Source organism: Acomys russatus, chromosome 1, assembly GCF_903995435.1.
Source record: "Acomys russatus chromosome 1, mAcoRus1.1, whole genome shotgun sequence".
NCBI classification, from domain to species: domain Eukaryota; kingdom Metazoa; phylum Chordata; class Mammalia; order Rodentia; family Muridae; genus Acomys; species Acomys russatus.
In genome coordinates this window covers 56,973,602-56,991,857 of record NC_067137.1, presented here as the reverse complement: position 1 = coordinate 56,991,857, position 18,256 = coordinate 56,973,602, and the positions used below count along the sequence as shown (strand labels likewise).

Below are 18,256 nucleotides of genomic sequence, written 5' to 3'. Positions count from 1 at the left end.
GGATATATGTATTTATTCTTTAGAGTGCAGGTGTAATCCCTTTGACTGTTGGCCTAATGAAGCGCTTGTCAGACTTATCAGATCCTGGAGTATGCCTGTTGAAATTTGAATACACATTGCTGAATGCTGCAGAGTTTGAAAGCTCATATAGGTGTAGTGAATACTACTGGCATGCTGTTGTATACTTATACTTCTGAAACCATCTGCTTTTCTATCCTTTTCCAGCCATACCATTTTTCTTTTTTCCAGCATGATTTATTTGGCTAGAAACCACAAAAACCTCACAAAACCACCATGTGCTCCAGCCAATGACAAAGCTTTGCTTTTGATATTTATGGGGAAAGCCCCTTCAAATAAACTTGGTTCTTATTTTCACTGTTTTCAGCATTTTGGTTCTCATTATCTCTGCCTTTGAAAAGTTATTCTCCAACAACAGTGTCATAGAATAGAATTGCCCACACTGCCCGTTACAGAGTGCAGGAGTCGGGGAACGCTTAGTGTCTGAAGGCACTGTGTGTGTCTTGCCCTGCATTTTTGGACTAAAATCTGAAACTTCACTTAAGAGCTTTGTCTTCAATTCTTTCAGTATGGCACACATGCCAGAAGGTGTCACAATATGCAATGTTTATGCCCCCAAAGGACTGAACACAGAGATAGTGTAAGAAGTGGAACACTGCTGCTGCAACACCTAGTTAGGCCTAGGAAGTAACGGGAGCAAAGAACGGGTACCAGAGTCTCAGTGAGCATTAGCGGAGGCAGCTGTCATCACTAACTCATGTAGCAAGTATATACTGTACACACTGTTCCTAACAGTCTCCCAAAAAGACTAACAACAGCTAGACAGAGTCACGAGTCCCACAACAATGTCCACAGAGACGCTGACGCTCTAGAGAACACTACAGTAACACTCTCCACAATGACAACGGATTTCATATTTAGGGTTCAGCTGAGGATAGTGTCAACAAAGTGCCCATCCATGTTGCAATCACATACACAGGTGTGTCCTCTGTGCAGCACGTTTCATGCATCTTATTGAACTGTATCCCACACCGGGAATAATGTGATCTATTGGTGATGTTGTTGTTGTTTTTTTTTTTAATCAGTTCCAAGAAAATTGAGAAAACCCACTCTGAACAAAAAAGTATGCACTTTGCAACCCAGTTCATATTAATTATCATTCGACTGAGTTATGGTCTTGCTCTGTCCTCATAATACTCACACACAGCATAAATCCTTCTTTCTAACCATATGTCCATAGTATGAGAGGGATGACAAGTGCTCAGGAAGAACATTTCAGAGAAATGGGACACTGGAACAGAGCTTAACGACTTAAACAAAGGAGTTCATGGCGTTGACAGGAGAAGGGGCCTCTGAGCTCTCATTTCCCTCTGCTGGCTCTTTCTCTTTCTTACCACTGTATTGTCCAATAAAGGAGCCATCCTCATTGAACTGGCCATTCACCCCCTCTCCATAGTCAACCAGGCTGTCATCACTGTCTTCTTTTTTCACAGTCCTGTCTGAAGGTGTTCGACTTCCTTTTTTCAAAGGCTTGTGATCTTCTGCGTCACTGGGGGGGGGGTGAAAAAGTGGGGGAAACATTCTGGTAAGACGGGAGTTTAGGTAAAGTGCCTTTGTCTTTACAGATCATGCATGCAAATTATGAAGAAGCATATGGAGTCCTGAGCTGCTGCAGCCAAATCTAACTGCCAGGTGGACTCCAGTGACCATGGTGGTGCTGGAATGGAAATCAGAAAAGCAGAAATGGTTGGATCATGGTCCGCATCGCAGCGGATGACTTTCCGATTGTGCATGCTAAGTTAGATGAGAGCTTCTGAAGCCTGATTGGAAGGCGATCCAGGAACAAGCATTAAAGGGGAAGGATTGAGAGCAGCTGAAAACCATCATTGATTCAATTCAAATGGGGCAGGGTGCTCAGGACAGCGGAGAGTTAGTGTGTTAAAGTGTGGACAGTCTCTGATTCCTTGGATGTGAATGCAGCATGGTCATGGTTACAAATGAAATATGGATTGGTTTTCCTGAGCCAGAAGAGAAGCCAAATCCTGCAGTTCAAATAATTTTGTTATTGAGTGCAGGCCAGATTCGTGAACATCTGCCTTACCTTTCAAAAGACCTAGAAATCCGTTAAAAGGAGGCAGAGGAAACAAATGAGAACAGCCTAAGAAGAAAAGCACAGTGCTTACAGTGATAGGTCAGAGGGTTACTTCTTTCCTGAAGAAGTTTTGGTCAATAAGTAAAGATTTACTAATCTAGAAAGAGAAACCTCGTAACTTAAAAGCACTACAGCTGAACCATTAACGGCATACCCACAAGCTCTAAAGGGTGTGAATGCTTCCAAACTCACAAAAGCAAATCTTTTCTGTCTTCTGCTTAACTTGTTTTTTGCCTCTTCTTTGTGCTATACACACACTGAGGGGTTCAAGACATGTACTTAGGCAAAGCATTATAGAAGTCTACTATTATTTTGTTTAGTTCTCTGGTGAATCCTTAAACACAACTTCTGGAAGCAACCGAGTATTCATTGTGTTTAAGAATGTGCTCTAACATTGTCACATATGTCACTGAATTTAAGATCATCCACTAACATGGGCACCGGCATCAGTTAACTGACTGACTGCTGAACAGGTAAGATTTAGGGGGAAATTGCAAAAAATAATATTTAGCAGTAATAACCCCAAGTCAAGTATGAATGACATACAATATTTGAACAAAAATCCTTGATGTACTTGTGACAAAGGTCCCAACATAAGAGCAATGTTTTAATAGCAATTGGTGCTAAGATCACTGTTAACAATACTGGGTTTTGTTTGTTTATTTGTTTTTGTTTGTTTGTTTGTTTGTTTGTTTTCAGTCAAGCTACAAAGATTTAAAGAAAAATAAGTCTGTCTCCTTCAGTGATGTTTTCTACTAGAGATCTCTTATTTTTCTCTCTAAGAAGAATCTGTCAAAACTTGCATGTGCTATCAAACCTTACCTGTTCAGATAATATAAAAGTATACACTGCAATTTGAGCTATCTAGAGAACTTGGTGAAATCAGAGATCATTAGGGTGGTCTGTAGGGGGAGCATTTCAGAGTACATAACACCCAAAAAACCCAACTTATTACAAAACCAGCTTATAAAACAGCCTTGAGATTTAGGTGTGAACTTTTACACTTTGCTTGAAGGCCTCTAATGTTTATGCCCATGAAGAGTTCAATGATAAGCAGAATTTTCCACCTGGATTCCACTTATTATATTATTGGATATATTCATTATGCTGTCTCTTTGATGCAGTCATCTACCCAGTCTTCCCTTCATGTAATGTTTAGTGAGTGCCTGCTCTAAGGCAGATGGCATTCAAGGCACAGGGAACATAGCAAGAAGCAACACAGACTAAAATGCCAATCTCATATCCACTGGGGGTAAAATCAGTTAACAACCAACATGGCACAGAAAATTAGTTCCATTGGGTGGTTGGTGTTGCAGAGAATCTAGAGTTGAAGAGAAGAAAGAAGGAGCTTTGTAGGAGGGTAGAATAAGATGTCCAGGGAAGGACGTGTTTAAAAGTAGCATCTCTCTGATCAAAGAGCTAAAAGCTAAGCAAGTATGAGGATGAGCAGAGCAAGAGCAATCATTGCAAAAGCAACAAGCAGCACAAATGCCCCGAGGCAGGGGCAGGCCTGGAATGTTCTAGAAACAGCTAGGTGCTTGCTGTGGTGGGAATTGAAGGAATGAGTAAGAAACCGAATAATCAGAGGTGGCAATGATATGCCAGGGATCCATGGCCATTGAAAAGCCTCAGCTTAAGAGATAGAAGCTCTGGCAGTATTTCCGCGGGTGAGCACTGTGGCCTAACCTACAGTACCCTAAAAACACAACTCGGCTATTAAGTACTGACAGTAGCCTGCCCTCAGGAAGAGGGATTTGTAAACTCGGGCAAAGTTGCAACACTCCCATTTGTAATATCTTTATTGCCTATGGCTCATTTTCTGTGACATCAGCAGAATTACAGAGTTCCTGCTAAGATGATGTGGGCTGCAAAGTCTAAAACATTTACAGAGTGTTCTTTACAAGTGTGAGTCTGCAAAGCTCTGCACTAGAGTCAGAAGATTACTTCCATCATCCAGGGGAGAGATGGCTATGGTTTGGACCAGAATGGAATGTTGAAGAAGTTTATACAAAATACTCAGATTATAGTCATAGTCCTGAAAATAGAGCAGGAAAGACTTCCAAGGGAGGATAAACAGGGAGGATGACAGCACCAGGATACCGGATATAAATAAAAAGCTTGGCATTACCCCTTTGCACCCAGCAGCAGAGCGTGTCGTGTGAAGACCTGAAGTCAGGTTTGGGCATATTAAAGTTTGTACATGTCAGAAGCATCACTTCTGTAATAATATTATGAGACTTTATGACAATTACATGTAAAACAAGCACAATGCCACTAAAAGGCAAAGCCATAGGCTGATACAACTCATGAACATAGACAAGGAGACCTGAGCCCAGAGCAAGTGAACATAGCCAACTACTGAAGAGATAATACATCATACCCAAGTGGGGTCAGGTCTAGGAATGCAAGTTTGTTGTAGTATGAAAATACAACTCATAATTTTATCGTTTGTACTCTTGTAGACAGAGAAAACTATGATCATCACAGTAGATTTAGAAAAAAGTATATGACAGTTAATATTGATTCATGAGGAAAACTTTAATATGCCAGAAAAAAAAAAGCATTTTTCATAATCTGGTTAAGGATGTCTTCATGAAAACTACAGTGAACAGAATCTTTGATGGCCAATGTTGATCTGTTCTGTTTAGAATCAGTAGTAATGGTAAGAATGGCTACTGTTTGTTCTGCCTCCTTCTCATCCTCTCCCTCCTCCTCTTCTGTTTTTAGAGATAGAGTCCTATAGAGTCCACATTTGGTTAATACTCTCCAATTTTCTACATAGCTGAGGATGACCTGAAACTTGTTATCTTCCTGTCTTTGTTTCCCAAGTGCTAGGAGTAGACGCGAGCTACCACACTTGGCTGCTTTCATCACTCCTAATGAAAACTCCCTGAAGTATCAAGCAATGCGATGAGAAAAAGAAATGATGCTTTTTCACACACCCACCAAGTTGTTGTTACTTCTTTATATTCCTCACTAGATTATAAACTCCCAGTGAAGGACTAAGGCCTATTTCTTTTTTCCAAAGGTCTGGCATACAGTAGGCACTCAGTAAACATCTGTTGCATAAATTCATGATAAATTGCAATAGAAGAGAGGTTAAAAAATATTCATTCTTTCTTAATTTGATAATGTCAGACAAAGCATCGGCATCTATTTTTCTTTTGTTCACATTGAGAATACATTTTAGGGAGCTCATTCATTTCTTTCCCAGCAGTACTTGGTTCACACCCATGAAATTGTTATTAAAATAAAAATCAGCAACAGCAAATAAATCTGATAATTACATCTGATTTCCCTGCAGCAACCATCCTACCAAGATCTAACCACACAACAGTATTATTAACAACCATGAACCCAGACTTTATGCTGGCACACTGTAAAAGCTCATCACTATTTATTTTGCTTATAACCAGCTCATATTTGTGAGCACAATAAGCCTGAAGTATGTAACAAAAGCAACACAGCTTTGCATCAGCCGAGCTTTGAACAAAGGATAGCAAGCTGGCAACAGGGCTGTGGCCACATGAATGACTAGGTTCCCATGGCAAAATCCTCTATTTGGGCAGTAAATCACAGTTCACATAGCACAGGCATATGATTCACAACCTAGGCTCACTCTTGTTTTAAAGAGAATGCATCTAAAGAATAAGGAAATACTTACATAGTTGGCTGCACTGTTTCTTTGATTTTTCTATATGCTAGTAAGGAGGCAGATCCTACTGTCTGTATAATTAAAGAGACAAACAAAGAAAGCTGCAGGCTTCTGGGTGAGCGTAGCTGCTTAAGGGTGGGTGTTGGCGTGAGGGTATAGGGATATAGCATATGATAAAAAATCAGATTTGGCCACTATGGAAGTTCCATCCCTCTTTGCACTGTGATATTTTGTCTGGCTTGGAGCCAACAAGGTAGAATTGTTCCACCCTCAGGCTGGAGAATGTGCAAATCACAAATGGAATTAATTTACATTTCCACAATAGTCCTAATTGTGTGTCAGTGTGAGATCAGCATGATAGTTCATTTTCCAGAATGCAGGAGACAGAATCAGTATGTAATACAGAGCTCAAAACTTCTACAAGGTGCAAAGTAGAGAAAGGACCCCAGTGATTTAGGGAAGAGACTAACACTCAAATGAACCATTAAAACAAAAAAAAAGTCTCCATAAATAGTTGGAACCATTTTCATTTGTTATGACTCTCAGATTAAAAAGTCCTAAATAGAAAGAACCAAAGGGAATAATCCTGAGGGAAGTGTCTGGAAGCCTAAGGACAAGGTCACATCGACAACAACAAAGTCCAGGAATTTGGGAGATGTGATCACATGTGAAGGACCATCCTCTCAAACTTTAGACTTCACTCAAAATACTGCATAGAACTGTGCTTTGAGTAAAAGACACCCATCAGAACTTTATTTCCTTTGGCCCTTCCAGGATCAATGTCATTACATGTGTGACAAGTATTTTTGTCTTTGTGCCAATTGGGCTTGTGTTCAATAGGGCCAAACGGAAAGTCTCTATCCTGAGAAACTTTGGCAAAAGCCAAAGACGGCCATCTGAAAAAGCTTCACAGACACAGCACACACATGAATTGATGCTGAGACAAAGAAATGTGAGCTGGTAGATGTAAACCAAATAGTGAATATGAAGCTAGGAGCCAGACGCTTGCTATGTACTGCTCTGCAAAAAGAATCAAAGTAGGAAATTGTTGGGGAACTCACACAGCACAGAACTAGGACAGAAACTTCCGATGTTTGAAAATCTGTCCTGATGATGAAAATTGAGACTTATACAAATTAAGCATCATAAAGGAATCGGAGGTAATGGCTGAGCTAAAAAAATTAATAGCCTTTTGATTCCAAGTTAGTTCATAAAACAAAACCTTGACTTGAGACAAGGTTTAGTGGCATTGTTAGCATAGTTACCCAAAGTCACATTGTCCTAGGCCTTGGCCCCAAATCAATATAATAATAAACTGAAATTGAGGGTCTTGACCTGAGCAGTACATTGCCATATTTGTTTAGGCATGATAAGAATATGAATCCATCACAATGTGGAGAATGTATGAAGTGCAACAGCTTATTTCTAATTCATGCAAATATATTTCTCCAGGCTATATTGAAGATGTAGCTTCATATCAATAAACAAGGGGGTGGTGTGCGTATCCTGCATGAGGTCATAGCCACAAGAACTTTACAAGGATGTCCTTTAATTAGTATCAGCTCACCTGTGTTTGGGAGAAACAGGTAGAAAAGTGAGTTATACCAGTGAAGATTTCGACTCCTCCAGGGTGAGATGCAGCTGCCCATGGCTGCTCTCATGTGCTATGGAAAACTGATCATAATGGCTGGGTGCTGCCTAAGGTTCTCAAGCACACTTCCAGCCCAGAACCAATGTCTGACATCAAGGTAATATAAGACATTGTTCGGGTACCGTGGCCTACAGAAATTCAGAGAGCTTTTAGAAAGCATGGCTCTTTCTGTTGAAGAGGGGAACAGCTTCTGGCGCTGAGACATTTGAGGCCAGGCATGCTCACACCTGCGTGGGCACTGCTACAAAACCCCCTACTGAAATATACAGTTTTTATAAATCCGTTTTACATTTTCTGCATTGGCATTGGTTGTCCCCTCATGGTACTGACATGGAAATACCAAAAATGAGCTGCAGAGGAAGGTAGGACCTCATGTAAACATATGTGTACAAAGGTACCTGGAAATCACAGTAGTGAGTCTTTTATCTCATCCAAAAGTATTTTCTTCTATCAAAAATAAAACCACAGCATGAAGCCATAACAAGAAGCTAAGTTATAAAAGGAAATGTATAAAGAGTTATCTTAGGGCATTAAATACATGATTTACGCTGCTTTTAATAATGTCTAAAATATTCATTTCTCTCTGTGAAAGACCTGTGGTATCCAGGTAATAATAGTTTCATTTAAAGAGACTTTAAAAATGATATAGATTATACTAAATATTTCTCTTGATGTGAAGTTAAATTAGTAATGTATTTTTAACATTCTATGTGTTAATATGTTGTTGGTGTTTTGTTTTGTTTTGTTTGGTTTGGTTTGGTTTTACTTGGTTTTTTTGAGATAGGGTTTCTCTGTGTGGCCTTGGCTGTCCTGGACTCATTTGTAGACTAGGTTCACCTCAAATTCAGAGAGATCTACCTGCCTCTGCCTCCCTGAGTGCTGGGATTAGAAGTGTGTGCCACCGTGCCTGGCTGTGATAGTTCTTAATAATTATAACCTTCTAAAACAACCTCCTAAAGGACTTTTGGCTAAAAGTCAGGGGACAGGTATTGTTTGAGAAAAAGCATTTTATAAATCTGAGATTTAAAAGTCTTGGAGCTGAGGAGGTAGTTCAGTAGTACAGTGCTTGCCTAGTTTGTTCAAAGCTCTTTTTGTATTCTCTCTCTCTCTCTCTCTCTCTCTCTCTCTCTCTCTCTCTCTCTCTCTCTCTGTGTGTGTGTGTGTGTGTGTGTGTGTGGGTGTGTGTGTCTCTGTCTATGTGTCTGTCTGTGTGTCTGTGTGTGTATGACTCTGTCTCTCTCTGTGTGTCTCTGTCTGTGTGTGTGTGTTTGTGTCTGTCTGTCTCTCTCTCTCTCTTTCTGTGTGTGTGTGTATCTGACTCTCTGTCCTCTCTGTCTCTGTTTCTGTCTCTTTGTCTCACTGCCTGTCTCCTCTATGTCTCTGTCTCTCTGTGTGTCTCTGTCTGTGTGTCTGTCTGTCTGTGTGTCTGTCTGTGTGTCTCTGTCTGTCTCTCTGTCTGTCTGCCTGTCTGTCTGTCTCTCTCTCTCTCTCTCCACCACAGCCCCCACCATGGTAGCTAATGACTATGACCTCAGCATTTGCAAGACTGAGGTAGGAGTATTACTAATTTGGAGCCAGCCTGGTCTATGTAACAAATTCCAGGCCAGCCTGTACTACATAATGAGATTCTATCTCAAAAATAAAATAAGAGAAAAACAGAGAGCAGTCTTGCTAATGCTGGTTTTCTAAATGCATGTTTCCCTCAAACTGTAGGCTCTTCAGAGTCCTTATAATTCTTACTACAACACAATGACACTGCTAGGCTGAACAACACAGCTTGTGTCTCTGGGAAAGAGCACAGAATGGAAGATATTCTGACTCTAAACCTATGACTACAGTGGAATTTTTTAATGAGGATTTTTATTTTTAAATGGAATATTTTTACTAAGAATGTGTCAATCAAGAAGGATGGGTATATTTTGACATGGATATGTTTCTAAAGTGATAACTGCCAGGCAGAGTTTGGCTTACTGGGTTCTGTCCTGAGAACCCACAGAGTATGTGAGGGTAGTGTTCAGTGGGGCAGGGAAGGCAAGGCTGGATGCAACAAGGGCTCACCTGTATTCTCCAAATGTTCCATCATCTTCCTTCATGGGCTGGATTTCAGGGTCTGCATGGGCATCTTCCTTTTCTTTAACTGAAAAGTTTGAAGTGACGTCATTATCCATCAACCTCAAACTTCCTTGTTCAAAGTTTGCAGCAGTGATCGGAGACATAGCAGAACAAAGATAACCTCTATGCAAGCAGATGCAGTGTCATTTTTTATCTAACGTCACCATGAACATGCCTTGACAGTTACCAGATCAATGCTAATTAAGACACCAGACTACTTCAGCTTTTTTCCCAGAGGAAGAAATGATTTTTAAGTTTCTTACATTTCTTCTTTATTTTCCAATCTATTTATTAGCATATTGATTATAACAAATCATTTTTGTAAATATATTCTTTGGTAGTGTTTTAAGAGACACTTTTTTATTTTTTTTCTAATCAAAGGATAGATGGTCAGGTAAGGAAGATATAAACTCATCAACCATACAGGGACCATACTGTAATGTTGCACAAGTTCTTGTTTTCCCTCTAGAATATTGTACACGATCCCCTCTTCTTGTCCTGTATACTGGCTTTAGGTACTACTTTTGCAGCCTAAAAAAGCAGATTTTCTCAGAGAATGACTGATGTATTTATCCACATATGCTATGATCCACGACAGTCTGTATGATGTAACGAGGGGTCAAATTCAATAGTATGCCTCTAAGAAGAAAGACTGTTTTGATTCCTATCTCCCTTATTTATTTTAAGTATAGCAGATAATTCTGCAGCATTAGAAAGCATAAGAATCCCTCTTACCTGGATATTTACCACCCTTGTTTCTTCTGATGAAGCAAACGATGAGCAAAATTAAGATGAGGAGGGCAACAGCACACATTAGACCTATGAACCAGCCCTGGGTCGCAATATCCACTTGCCGGCTTGCCATTGCTACAAAAGAAATCGGTGGCATCAGTGGGAATAGGTTAATATTAAGATGAGACCTGTTTTGGTCTCTTCATTTAAAAAATTGCCACAGTATATGAGACTTTGTGTACTTTTCACAGGACTCAAAATTGGAATCTGCCAATCATCAATAAGAAATTACATACTCAACTTTGAAATACCTTCATTATGTAAAAATTTCAAGTAGAGAAATCTTAATGTTAATAAGATTAAGTGCTACTGTACCCTAATAAACACCAGGTTCACATTTACTTCAAATATATATTCTCAACAGAAATGCATTTCCAAAGCAAGTAAAATCTATTATTTTGGAGGATAAAATGAATATGAAGTATGAATATAAAACTGAATTTTAAAGAGAACAGAATGTATACATCTAAAGAAATATTTTCCCTTCAAAAGAAACTACCTTGGAAGGGGAAAATGTCACTGGAATGCTGAAGCTATTCTTTCAGTGTTTTGGAAATCTGTTAAGAAAAGAAAATAGCCCAAGCAAGAAACCTAGCGACAGATGAATCCCAACATTATTATTTTATACAACACCTAGATTCTGAATGGAAATTCTGAGAATATCAAGTCTACCTTCAAAGGACCAGTGTTTGCTTTTGTTTGGGCTCTATTCAAAGAACTGTAAAATATATTTTGAGCAACAGAACCATTATTTGGAATAAATGAAGAGTTTGAAGAGAAATTACTCATTTACAGGTATACATTCTTTATGTCTCTATCTACTCCATTTGAGTAAATGATGTGAAATTCTTTATTCACCTATTCACCGTAGGCAAAGCTCCTAAGAAAAGTTTAGGTATTATGAAAAAGTGTCAACCACATGGGACAAAGTGCAGCATCAGTGGCTATTCAGATATGCCCACACCTATCTGTTTAAATAAGTTTGCACAAATTCTTTATTAAAGGCCTTTGCTTTTTCTTTTCTAACCATAAGCAACATAAACGGTTTTCTCCTTTTGCTTTCATGCACATGCCTATATTGTGTTTTTAATCTGAGTTTCCTCTGAAAGCGCGTCACCATAGGGTTAGATGTGTGTAATCTCTGGATGCAGAAATGCACATAGCTATATGTATCCCAGCTGTCCCATGTGCAGTGAAAGTAGCATTTCACTGTGTCCTTTCACCAGAGAAAATCCAAGGAAAGATTAAATAAATCAAGAGTAAAGTAGAATGTAAAAAAATGTCTGGAAATATATTTAAGAAATAAAATTGGAGGTAAAAATATATTATTTGGAACATAAAATGGAGGCCAATAGCCTTTTTACAAACAGCCGCCTGTGCCTCATTAATTAGAAGGGTTGTGAGCTGTAATGTAACCAGGAACATGTAGAACTTGAGTACAGCAGCTCTAGCCTTCATACACATGCCGTAGTGCTGGTGGTGATGGTGACAGTGATGGATGATGCCAGATAACAACTTATTCCTCTATGCTATGAATTGTCCTGAAGGCAGGATCTCACTTAACCCTCACAGCAGTCCTCTCAGGTAGGCATTATAATAATCGTAACGCCAGGGAGGGAGAAAAGAAGAGCTTTCTCATAAGCTAGAAGGGACCTGTGCCTGTCTGTCTGCCTTTATGTATGTCTTGTCTGGTTTTTGTTAGTGAATTTGCCACTAGGCTATTTAATTGTCCTTCAAACATGTCCAGACACTAAACCCACAAATGTCTGAGCATATTATAAAATTCTTTGGCGGTTTTCCATTCCAGAACAGGTAAAGGGCTTGAAAAACTCATTACATTCTCTTTAGCAATGTTGTCTTAACACTTCACAGATGGCCTTTGCATGCTTTTCTTCAAAACTGGGCCTCAAATTACATGACAAAAGTTATTTTAATCATAGTAATCCTTGATTTTGGTTTGCTTAATTAGTTAATTATGGCATTGTTATAAATAATTTCAGCATTTACGTCAGATCAAATGAGGCTGATGGGATAAAATGCAAGATGCTCAAGTGTCAGTGCTGACACTGTGTTCCACAAATGGAGACTTTCAGAACTGAATTGCATGGCAGGAGCTACCACTGGGTAGCTGTGCAAAACCAGTTGCTCCCTGGACAGCTGACCAAAGGTGTCCACATTAACTATGAATTATTGCTTCTATATCAGAGAAAAAAGTATTTGTTATTTCTTTAAACCACTATATAATAATAGCTAATCATAAGTGAGCAAGTATATACATACATACATACATACATACATACATACATACATACATACATACACACATACACACATACACACATACACACATACCTACACACAAAGACAGAGACTGACAGACACAGATGAAACTATGGGCTCTTTCCTTCTTGGATCTGAGCTTCAAAGAGTTTGACTGTGAAGTGGATCCCATAAGCTCGTGTGACTGAACACATGGTCCCCACCTGGTGGTGTTGTTTTGAGAGGCTGTCATACTTTTGGGAGGTGAAGGAATTCACCTCATTCAAGGAATTTGTTCAATGGATATTGGTCGTGTACTCTTATTTCCTGGTCTCCCCCAATACTGTGTGCCTGATTCATGCTCTGTCAAAATGTGAACAAGCAGCCTCAGGCTCCTGCTGCAGTGGCTACTTGCTACTCTTACCACCACCTTTCCCATCATGGTGAATTTTAAATCAATGGCCAAAATAAATCCTTCCTCCCTTAACTTATGTCTCAACAGGTCACAGCAAAGAAAAAAAAAGAGGCTAATATATGTGGATATTAGTTGGAAAATGAAAGTGGATTTCCTTCTCATCTGGAATTTCAGTAGTTAAATCATACGCATTTGTTGTGTGAATTATCCACTAGGTGATAAATTAACTAATACATAAAGGAGCATGTGAACTCAAAATAAGGCAGAGGAGTGAGAACTCTGAATAACAGTCACAAAACTTCACACACAAGAGACAGGCAATTTTTTTTTCAATAAAGTGCAATACAGGATTAATAGAATTTCTTTTGCACCAACTGAATAACACTATATCAACCATCTAACCAAATTGCAGGGTTCTGCTGGGTTGTAGTTCATTTTCATGTAAATAATTCTGACTCTCTTAGGTGTAATTCCAACCTAAAAAGAATTTCAGACATTAACTCATAGAAATTTTTAATACGGAACTTATTAAAAATTGAATTATCTAAATAATGTAAGTTAAAATTATATTTAGGTCTTTAAAAATGGTCTGGGGCAATAATGTAGTTGAAAGAGGATTTGTTCTATTTTGTAACTCAGATAATACATATAACACAAGCAGCCAAACATAATTAAAACGCAAACTCACAACCCAACAGAACCCACGGATAGACATCCACAACCCTGAGAGCTCCACCCATGCCAGCCTCTAACTAGAGTGTCTGGTGGCCTCTACTTAGCACGAACCAGAACTGATGTGGTGTGTGCCTCACCTGGTCCTGTCTCAAACACATCCTCTGAACTCACAAAACCAGAGTCCCCCTCAGTACCAACTCGAACTTTGTATGCTGTTCCTGGCATTAGACCCTTCAACCCAAAGAAGCTCCGAGAACCATTTACAATTTCTTTCCTCCATTCTTCTTTTCCTATGGAAATTTTGCAAAACAAAAAACAAATAACAAATTTGAATACTTCAAGGGATCAGAAGTTACTTAATACTTCAAGAAAGGAAAATTCTTTTTGAGGTAAAAATAAAAATATCTAGGGTGATTGAAGGTAACATTTTAGATTATTACAGATCTAATTATATCAAATAAGTCAGTTAAAGGAGAAACCTACTGGATACAGCATGCACATAAATGCACATATCCCATTTTGGTCATTATTCTTTTTAATACAAAGGACACAGCCTTATCTGCTCCTTGGCCCATGAAATGGCTGAGTTTCTCCCAAGATGTTTACATTAAGAACTATTATACATTAAGTAGCTCCCGTGAAATACAATAAGAATTGTTTATAAAGGCTCATAAGATGAATCTTTTGGTAAATTTAAATGTTTTTAATTGTATCCAGCTTATAAATTTAATATTTCTCAAGTATTGTTTTTTTCTTAAAAGATTGCTATTTGCAAAAATATGCATTTGCTTGACAAAGGACTAAAAAGGAAGTTGGATGGAGTTCAAGATTTTGTCAGCCATTTGTGCGAACACTCACTGGTCATTCAGCCTGTGATATGTGGGGCACACTGCATTGAGCAAGAGATGGGTTTTCATGAGTCACTGAAACCTCCAGCTGCCTGCACCTTCCAAGAGACAAGGCTGTGACGTGAGCAGAGAGCTGCCTTGGGAATATGTAAGACACCAAGACAAAAAGGATGCTCCCTCTGTTTTAATTTTCTTCAGTTGGTTGCAAAATTTTGCTGGGTTAATTTGGGCAAAGTGAATTATTTCATATCAGTTTGATTTCTACTACTAGAAATTTCAAATTGAAAAAAAGTTGTCTTATCTGTACTTAAAGGATAGTATTTTTGTTTACATGTTGTATAAACAGAACCAATTTAAAGTGCTCTGTTATGAAAACAATACACAGTGAGCTTATGCCCCTTGCTAATAGCAGAGTATTTCTATTTATATATGGAATATGTGGGCTTGTCGTTTACTGTGATTTTATTAAAATGACTCTGATTCTCTTGATGGAATCAAGTTATTTTTCAATGGGGTCCATAGTAAATTGTAAACATTATTCTTAGTCTCTTAAAATGTGTCCCCCAAACTGAAAGCAGGGTAATAAACATGTCTTACTGCCTGCTACACCATATTCAACATAAAACTTCGCATGCTCTGGTCCCTCATACTCCCAACTGATATTGGCACACGTCTCAGCAGCTGCGGCCGTGAGATTGCTGATCCTGGGCTTTACTGCTCGGACTAAATACACGACAGAAAGACAAAACAAACAGACAGTCATATTGCAGCACCATACACACTGATTGGAAGATAAAATAATTTGAAATTGTGCAAATAAAATGTTAGCACCTATTGTAAAAAAAAAGAAAAAATAGAGTACATGCATCTTCACTCTTGTGTCCCCAGCTACTAAAACATTATAATAATCAGGAGTAGCAGTATGTGATATTACAGCTATGACTGCTAGTACTTGGGTTCTGAGTAATGTAAACTGCTTTACATTATATCCACTCATGGTAAACAACACCATCCTCTTTTACTAATGGACAGTGGTGATGGATGCACTGCTACAGCCCAGCCTGGTGTTGGTTACATGGCATTTCCTGAAGAGCATATGACAGCCTAACCAGCTTCTAAAAATCCAAATTATGAAGGCCACATGATGCTCTCCATATCCTTACGGATGAGTTTGGGACTTAGTTGGTAGAGTGTCCATCTAATGTGCAGGAAGCACTAGGTTTGATCCCAGCGTTGCAAAAAAGCGGGTATGATGACACATTCCTGCAACGCCAGAACTCAGAGATAGAAGCAGGAGTGTGGTGGCAAGGATCCTTTCCAGAAGAGCCATCCAGCCCTAAAACAGCAGTGTCTTTGAATACTCTTTCCTGTTTGTTTCCTAATGTTTCATCTCTGGATTAGTTTGACAGTGAATTTTTTTATTTCCAACTTTATTGAAATTAAATTAGTGTCCTGAAGATTTGCCAGTTCCTGTGTGTTCTTGGTTCACGGGGAAGCTAAGGACGTGTCCACTAACAGATCAGGAGGCAATGACAAGTGCCATACACATGAAGGAATGCTCCTCAGCCTCACACATGAAGAAAGCCCGATTTACAACCTAGCCAACTCAGAGTTTGTTATGCTATGTGAAATAAGCCAGATGCAGAAAGAAAAGTATAATTATATGTGGAATCTAAAGCATTCAAACAGAAATTTGGGGCAGAAAGGTGACTGCTAGAAACTAGAGTCGAGTGGGAAAACTGGAAGATGCTGGTCAAAGTATACAAACTTCCAATTTTAAGATAGACATATTTTAGGTATCTAATGTATTGCTAACTGTACTTAAAACATCTTTACTAGAAACTTTTGTTTAGTTTTCTCTTCAGTGCAACCATTTAAGATCACAGTTTCTTCGGGTTATATTATTTAGCCAGTTTTACAATGGGGAATTCTAACCTTTTTCCTTCAGCTGCCTTTTGTTCCACTTTCTTGCTCCCTGAGCACCTGGTCACCCAGGGAGGGAGTCAGCAAGGGGCTCTCAGTGCTATCTCTGATTTTGGCTTCCCCTGCCTACCTCTTACTACAGTAAACCTTTCTTTGTGGACATCCTAAACTGCAAAACTTCCCTGTTAAAACTCAGACTCACCTCTGACTACAGGCTTTTGTAGCTGCTAAGAGCTATTCGCCATTGGCCTCCAACTGCTCTAGACACAACTCAATGGTGTCTCTTTTCCACATAGTACATTGCTAGCTATAACACAACATCTTGTGTGTTTTTCAGATCCTGGCCTTTGTTTGTGTTTCTGACTAAGAATTCAACCTTGATTCACCTGCCAGAGAAAACTGACATTCAAGATCCAATACTACGGTATGTTCCCAGTGAGGCTTTCCCTGCATCTTCCCTGACCCTGCTGGGCCAAATACATGACCCCCTTCTTTATGCTCATGTAATATTCCGTTCACACTGCTGGCTTCACATTGTGCTGCTACAGTTTAAGCATGTGAAAGGCAAAGTCTTATTTTATGTTCTTGATGCACATAAAAAAGATCCATATGAAAAGTTGTCATGCTGTCTGTGCCAAGGGGACACCATTAGTGCTACACTGAGTGTTCAAATGCATTGGTGTGGGGTTTTGCTCCTGTTGTTCAGGTCAAATAAAGGCATGAACTTTAAACTTGAGTTTTTCACTTTTTGGATCGTTACTCTGGTAAAAATCGTCTAATGAGAGTCATATCCCAGGGAGGACCCAGCATTGGCTGGTGGCTTCTCTGCTCAGGCCTGAGATGACCATGGTTGCTGCAAATTTATCAGAATGTAGACTTGTTCCTTACTAATTTCTCCACATTCCTGTATCAGCTAGTTACTCTACAAATTTATTCTGGTGGCTGGTGTCAAAAGCCTAAGTGTCAAAGTGTAAAGACAAGGGGACACGGATCTGCCAGCAGTGGGCTGGGGGACAAAGCCCACATTCACTTTGCTAAGGTCTCGTTTGTTTCACAGGTAAACTTTCACAAGGCTAGCTCCCAGAATCTCAGACCCTGAGATCATCTCAGGAGTCATAGAAATGGAACAAAATCTGAAAACAAGGCAATTCCTATGCAACACTGATGGTTTGAGTCAGACAAGGGAATGGCTCAGTATAAACTCCTGAAGATCTATCCTCAACTTAATTGTACTCAGGAGAATGGCAAGAAAACACTAAGCATGTGTTGCTCTGGGCTCAATGTCAAGCACCACAGAAGAAGTGATAGCTGGCCACTGTAATTCATCATTGTTAGATTGAAAAAAGAAAGAAAGAAAGAAATACCTTGGAGATTATAATCAGGATTGTGAATTATACTTGACTTTAAATATCAATATGGTAAAATGTCATTATTTTATGTAAGCAGCATTTAATTATTACTCTATTAAAATATTTAAAATAGGGTCATATTTATATTTTTTCTTATTCAAATGTTATTTCTCTTATTGTCTAAGGCCCATTAGATTTTATATTGAGGACTTAAATTAGTTTTAGGTATTCTACCTTTGTTTTTATATTCATAAGTTGTCCAGAGTTGAATTTGGTAACACCAAGTGAAAAACAAATGTGTTTTAAAACAGATTTATTTCAGTTTGCATTTACTTAAAATAGAATCTATTGTGTTGTAATATGACCAGGCAATCAGGAACTCAGACGCTCACTGGCAGTCCCAGGGA

At 39.0% G+C, this 18,256-nt stretch overlaps 1 protein-coding gene across 30 annotated transcripts in view; it reads right to left on the bottom strand.

Moving 5' to 3' along the window:
- Positions 1–1,077: 1,077 nt before the first annotated feature.
- The window catches only part of Nrcam (neuronal cell adhesion molecule), a 66,865-nt gene continuing 49,686 nt past the window's right edge, over positions 1,078–18,256 (bottom strand). For 14 of the 30 annotated variants that reach the window (XM_051145429.1, XM_051145400.1, XM_051145447.1 and 11 more), the window contains 3 exons: positions 10,324–10,455; positions 9,535–9,613; positions 1,078–1,567 (listed from right to left, as the gene is read on the bottom strand). In XM_051145429.1, coding sequence (XP_051001386.1) covers positions 1,330–1,567; positions 9,535–9,613; positions 10,324–10,455 — 449 coding nt within the window. In that variant the 3' untranslated portion in view covers positions 1,078–1,329. Of the gene's footprint in view, positions 1,568–2,119; positions 2,177–5,825; positions 5,897–9,534; positions 9,614–10,323; positions 10,456–13,866; positions 14,020–15,174; positions 15,301–18,256 lie in introns of those variants that run through there. The other 16 variants (XM_051145241.1, XM_051145251.1, XM_051145267.1 and 13 more) reach the window with 5 other exon arrangements.